Genomic DNA, 6736 nt, shown 5'->3' with positions numbered 1-6736 from the left:
AACACTCCCTATGAAGAACCAAGCTTTGTCCACGCAGATGCCACCACGCGAGATTTGGCGAGAAGATCGCAAAATGTTAACGTTGTTAAACTCCCAAATTTACATCAAAACTGACTTTTTTACGACGATTTAAATTCCGCCCATGCGGTATTTTATTGCGACCTATTTTCACGTGGTGACACCAAAAATCCTATCTTTAATCAAAGCCATAAATTATAATTTAATCCACGTGAGTTGCATAGTGACAAGCAACTTTCAACTTAACTTTACAAAAGAAAGACGAAGGAACAAAATATGTCAAAACCACATATCCGTCTCAATTTCCTTCAAACTCTAAAATGACAAAACTCCAAGTTGCAACACAAGCTCGTTAGTTTAATTAGCGTTGAAACAATATTCATATTTCATTCCAGATTTTTAACTTCCTTTGAATCTTCATCGCCAGTTTAAGCGTCACGCTCTTATCGTTTGAACCTTGTTGAAATGTCAGTTGTTGTGAAAAATTGTCGTCTACGCGAAAAACTGCTTGTTTACGCAACAAGTGTGTGAACGGCATCATGTTTCGGTGATAAGTCTATTGACTCCGTTGAGGGTCGCAGCACAGGAAGGCGATAGCGGAGGTGATCCGGTGGCCCAGAATCCGGAACACGCCTAGCAGGAAAGTACGCTTTATGAGAATGGTGTTTTGTTGTTACGTGACTATTATTACATTTAAGGCATGATGGTATCTCAATTGATGATATAAGTTCGTCACGATTGAACTTTTTGACTTGTTGCTTTCATCTTCATGTTTCTGTGCAGTTTCAGTTTACTAGGTAATGGAATATTATTTCTAGAATACAACAATGAGCAACAGGTGCAGTTTGAGCGAATTCTTTAAAATTTTATCAGTTTCATTATTTTTCAAAATATTGTATACCTACCAATTTTATAAGAATTACCTACTTATATTAAAGTCTGAAAAAAAATTTTTTTTGAGGAAAACTGGGTTTAAATATTTATGCTTTTATTAAATAAATAAAGAGAACATAGAGATTTATTTTCAAGAAGCATTTCAAGACGATTACTAGGTACGCAAAGATCTAAGAATAAACAGAAAATAGAACGAGATTGAAATTTCCTACAGAAATCTAAAATGAGATAAAAATGAAAAAAATTGATAGTCAAGTAGACCCTTCAAAAATATTAATTAAAAAAGTTCAAGAAAAAAATACTTTTAAAGCAAAACTCAAAAGGAAGACTGAGGAAGAGAAAATCGTAAAGACTAGTAAAGAACAATCTTTTGACGGAATGAAGCGGTTGATTTAAATCTGGATCGAGAGAGGTGCTTGAAGCACAAAAGCAAAATATACATTTCGTGAAAATCAAGAAAAGAAAATAAGTAAAAATAAAAAAAAATTGTAAAATTGATTCTAGGGATAATAAAATTAGTTCAATGTACACAATTTGAACTAACACAAAGTTGAAATTGAACTTATTATCCTAATACATAGCTATAAATCCTATAAATCGACGACTTATAAGACCTCAAGGTAAATAATTTATTTTAAAATTAGGGAGCGCAAAATAAGTCAAATAATTTGCTTTATTAATTATTGCGCTGAAGACAAAAAAATTAAATTTTAAATTAATAGGAGATAAAATATTTTGTAATTATCCAAATAAACACTTTCATATTGTAGCAGATATAAATTTAAAATTTCATACAATTGTTTTCAATATTCCATAATAATAATTCATTAATATGATTACAATAATAAATCGATAATTAATTGGTAATTAGTAATTAGGTTTATTACAATCATGGATGTCAGTAGATTTGTTAAACATAAATACAAGCAAAGTTAACAACGGACAGAACAAAATAGAAAATAGTGTTATTGGATATAAAGTGTATAGGATGATAATAAGTAATAAGTACAAATAATCAAGCTTTTAGGTAACACGTTATACAGCTCTGCATTGGTAGAAAACTATTGAGTTATTGTCAATGTTCACTTAAAAATCTCGTCTGTATTGTTGGTGGCGTGATTTAAAAATCTCTTATTATTAGAAGTCTTGGCGTGTATCGGAAAATGCTCCAAGTAGATATAGAAAATAATTATGTTATTTTATATTTTACCACACCAAACCATACTGGTTTTTGTTCCTGTTTTTTCTTACATTTTTTTTTAATATTTGATTTAATTTTTCTTTTTCGAACGTCCTGTTTTTTGAAAACAGTATTGCATTACCAATTTTGAAATCACATATTTTGAATAATAAATTTAATTTTCTAATTTGATATAGCATTTGTAGGACAAAATGTCTATTAAAGTAATGCAGCAGCATTCTGCAATTCAATTAGAACTAACAGTTGCGTCAATTGATTTCACGCAAATGCAGCTAAGTAAGAAGTTAGAAATTTAATTGGCTCTATGCTAGAAAGAATACTTATACAAAGAGATAAAAACTCTGTCAAGACCAACTCTAAAACTCGTAAAAAATCACAGCGATCCCTCGTTTTGTTTTTTCATTGTTTTGTCTTAATTTAAAAAAAAAATTGATTTTAAATTGCAAAATTTGCTTGAAGTATGTATTAGAAACTAGTTCAAAATAAAATTATTAAAAAAATTAAATTATAGCATGTTACGTTAATTTTGCAGCCTATACGATCGTATTAAGAAAATTAGTTGGAAAAATAACAGCGAATCAATGTCAAAAGATATCTTACTTAGTACAAATTTTTGAATAATAAAATAGAGGTAATACGAGTACGTAAATCTGTTGTTTATAAATATTAATAAGAACAAAAATCCAAGGTAATGCTTTCTGTTCATAGGTGTGCAATTTCTTCATTATCTGTTATCAATCAGTTAATTATAAATTAGTAGTCGTAATAGATGGCAAATTTTGCTTTCGTTTCTGCATTTCTCTCAAACATAAATCAAACATTTTCACTAATGGAATAATGTTAATATTAGAAGCAAGTGTCTATTTACGTATTTACACATCTACATCACATACTAGTATATTTGATACATTCAATATATGCCGATATTTACCCACAAAACACATTTTATAAAGATAAAAGCACACAAATATTGAAAGCGTCAAAATTATAAATTGTCGCATTATTGACTTCTTTTCTTTGATTACATAATAGATTTTTTTCAGGATTTAATCCGTAGATATCTTAATAAATAATTAAATGTTTCTACTTTAAAATCAAAAGTTGTAAAACCAATTAAACTACAGCAAATTATTATTAACAATTAAAATGAGAGTAAATATTTCAACGTTTCTGGATGACCTCACAAAGTATTTCGTGGACACTTCTATGTAATTATTGTCTTCTGAAGACCAAACAGGTCATTTTACCTTCAAAAAAACAAGCAAACCACTTTTTCAATTAAGATAATAAATAAATTTTGATAATTGATTTAAGATAATTTGGTTTATTTATATGTATGTATTAACACAAAAATTTTAAAAATTTGAGATTACAAATCTAATAAAACTGTAGCTGATTTTATTCAATTATTTAAATAATCTAATTAATAAAACTAGAAAATTTTATTAGTATTTTAAATTAACAGATACTTAACATTTTATAGTGTTATGCGTAGCTTCTAGATTCTGCGTCCTCAGGCTCCATCTCTTTAATTAAAGTCGTTGATATGCTTTTAGTCACTCCTAAAAAGGCACGTGATCGCCTGTATTGGTAAATTGCACTTAATAATAATTTATAACTAATAAATCCTGCACTATTAGCATATATAAAATCATTATTTTACGGTCAGTTTAGAACTATAGGCAAATATGTAAACTGCCTTTATCCAGGAAGGACTTGCAGTTACAAAGAAACGTATTTTATAGTAAAACCGTTGATTATGTTAGCATAAAAAACGCATCAATTTTATAAATAGCTACGAGTGGTATGTTAATAACAATAAAAATATCCCAAGTACATTTATAATAAATGAAGCCATAATTTATGTATATAAGGTGAGAAATAACGCTTATTATTTTACAGACTTTCATTTCTACTTTTTGTACATATTTTAAATTTTATGACATTTTTGTTCTGACAGAAATAAGGTCAGTTAAAGATAAATTGAAGACAAACAGTGCCCTTTTATAGAAGCACAGACATGTGTAATATTGGAATGTCATCTCAAATCCTTCCAGAGGTTTTAGATTTACAAAAATATTTTGCATTAATTCAGTACCCAATTTGTACTAATCGTGGTCAAGTAAATGTGCACGCTCCATTCCTTCAAGTTAATTTCTACAATTATATGCATTGCTTCGAATTAATCATACGTTACTTATGACAGTATAATAATGCATACAGCACATACCCGATTAAAATCGTACCTTGAATCCACAAGAGATCATGATAAATCACCGGTAAAGTCTAAGCACTCATACTTTATACCACATATAGAAAATTTCCCATTTTTCATTACGAAACAAAATTCAAATACCTAACGGAATTTCATCAACACCTAATAAAGCTATTCCAACCCCAGCAAAGTGAACCCATAAAACATGTCGTAAAATGTTTTAATTAAGTACCTGGTGTGAATGTTAACGTTAAATAACGTATGCCGGTATACTCAATACACATGCAGGAATGTTTTTCCTGCGAACCAGTCAGCATTGACATAGGCGTGCCGTTTACAGATATATAAACATGGAGTATGCATTTTGTCTTATTATTCCGCACGTCAACACCAATCGGGTGGAAGAAGCTGAGAAAAACGAAAACAGTGACGAGTGTGCAAGATGACTTACGGACGGAAGTGTGCTTTTGTAAGTGTTGTGCTTTTATTTTGTGTGCAAATTTTCACAATTTTTTTGAACGAAAAAGTAGTAGTCATTATATTTTTTTTAAATTAAAACTGGTCACCTTCAAATTTTGTTTTTATTTCTTAGATTTTGGTGTTTTGAGATACTTACTGTTAAAATTAAGAAAAAATAATCAATGTCAATTTTGTAGTAAAACTACAAAGATACAATTTTATCACTTCCTACCAAACTTTTTAGCATTGTCAAAATTTCCATTTTTGATCTGTTCGTAAGTTTTAGCATTCATTCCTAATATCATTAATAATGTATCTAAATCAGCGAGAACTACCTAATAAATTTCAGGCTTTATCTAATCTAAAGGTCAGTCCAGTATTATCCATTAAATTAATGAAAAATTATTCAGCTCGTTAGGAAGTAGCGCGATTCTTGTCGCATGCTTACATCATGTAAAGCTAGTAGATATTTATTTGCTCTACACGTTTTTTCAGTATCAACTTTCATTTTTAATTGTTATAATTATTCTAGTTGAATATTTCAAGCTCGCATTATGCAATTCATGTAAGTAATCATTGTCCAATTGATCAGTGGAATTCTCATTTGATTTCCTACTTTGGCAATTTTCTGGAATGTGTGTAAAAACCAAGGAAACCAGAAGCTATTACTCTCTTTCATCAATGGTTCAAATTTCGCATGGAATTGAACCAGTTTCTAACCTTGAAGTAATTTGTTATCATTTAAAGTAAACTAGCTCTTAATTCGAATCCCGTTAATGTGATGCAACCTTGAAATGATTAATTGTTCCATAAAAATTGTACCTTTTTCGGAAATTAACGATAATACAATCAGCTGCTTATTACATATTCAATTAATTTTACGACCATTAGTGGGCAAAGTATGTTAATTTAAAATAGTGCAGCGCCTTCACGTACTATTAACCCGACGCAAGAGTCAATTCTTTGCATTATTTAGCAATCGCGACCTCGCCTGCAATTCCGTATATTTTTTTACTTATTTTTAGGCCTTCATCAGTGCATTGTTTCTCCACCTCGCTGCGAGTCAATCCTTTAATCCTACAATTTTACAAGACAGTCGTGACCTTCCTAAAGTCGATGGTACTTTCGGATTCTTGTACCGCACAGAAGATGGTATTGCTCATGCAGCTAAAGGTGACGCGAATGGGGTGATCCATGGAAGATTTTCGTACACTGATCCGACTGGGTTGAAAGTGAACTATAATTATAACGCTGGGTCAAGAGTAGCTCCTGGATATAAAGAACAACCGCAAACTGGAAGGTACCAAGCGAGTAAAGTCGAGTACCAACCTCAACCGAGACGCGAAGAGTACCAGCCTCAACCAAGACGTGAAGAGTACCGACAACCTCAGTATGAGTATGATGACGGACAGTATGTGGAAGAACCTCAGTACGTTCCTCAAAGTAGACCGTCGGCGAGAGCACAAGGAGGCGTTACCAGAACTCAGTACCATGCTCAGTACAGACAACCGGAAAGTTACAGATCTAGAGCTAGACCTCAGTATTCCAGGCAAAATGAAGTGTACGACGACTACAGCAACTAATTGTATTTTTTAAGAGATGATATTGAAAATTTGATGTACAAATTTAAAGCCATATTATTGATAAATAAATGTTTTTACTACTTTTGAAACAAAGAATAAATTTTTCATTCATTGAAAACAATCTAAGCTGCTTAGAATCAATTACGCAATTTTTATAATCTATTCTGATATTTTCTTGTTTGTTTTCTCCCACACGTTATTATACTAAACAAAAATGACGTCTAGTGATTCAATGATAAAGAATAAATCTTTTGAAGTGCACCTCTTTCAAATTTCTATTTTTTTCTTTTGCTAAATGGATTTATTTGGTTCCGCTTTTCGTCTTGTGCTCTCCCACAACGTTCTTCTTTATTCCCACTGCTATTG

General features: G+C 30.7%; 1 protein-coding gene across 1 annotated transcript; it reads left to right on the top strand.

The window, feature by feature from the left end:
- The first annotated feature begins 4683 nt into the window (after positions 1 to 4683).
- On the top strand, positions 4684 to 6496 carry LOC148172868 (uncharacterized). The gene is made up of 2 exons (XM_088039376.1): positions 4684 to 4797; positions 5813 to 6496. The coding sequence occupies exons 1-2, from the start codon at positions 4771 to 4773 to the stop codon at positions 6368 to 6370; spliced, it is 585 nt and encodes a 194-aa protein (XP_087895502.1). The 5' UTR covers positions 4684 to 4770; the 3' UTR covers positions 6371 to 6496.
- The last annotated feature ends 240 nt before the right edge of the window (positions 6497 to 6736 follow it).

Source organism: Gnatocerus cornutus, chromosome 6, assembly GCF_029298725.1.
Source record: "Gnatocerus cornutus isolate USDA-ARS CGAHR chromosome 6, icGnaCorn1.1, whole genome shotgun sequence".
NCBI lineage: Eukaryota > Metazoa > Arthropoda > Insecta > Coleoptera > Tenebrionidae > Gnatocerus > Gnatocerus cornutus.
The sequence above is the reverse complement of the archived record's forward strand: the minus strand, read 5'-3'. Positions and strand labels throughout refer to the sequence as shown.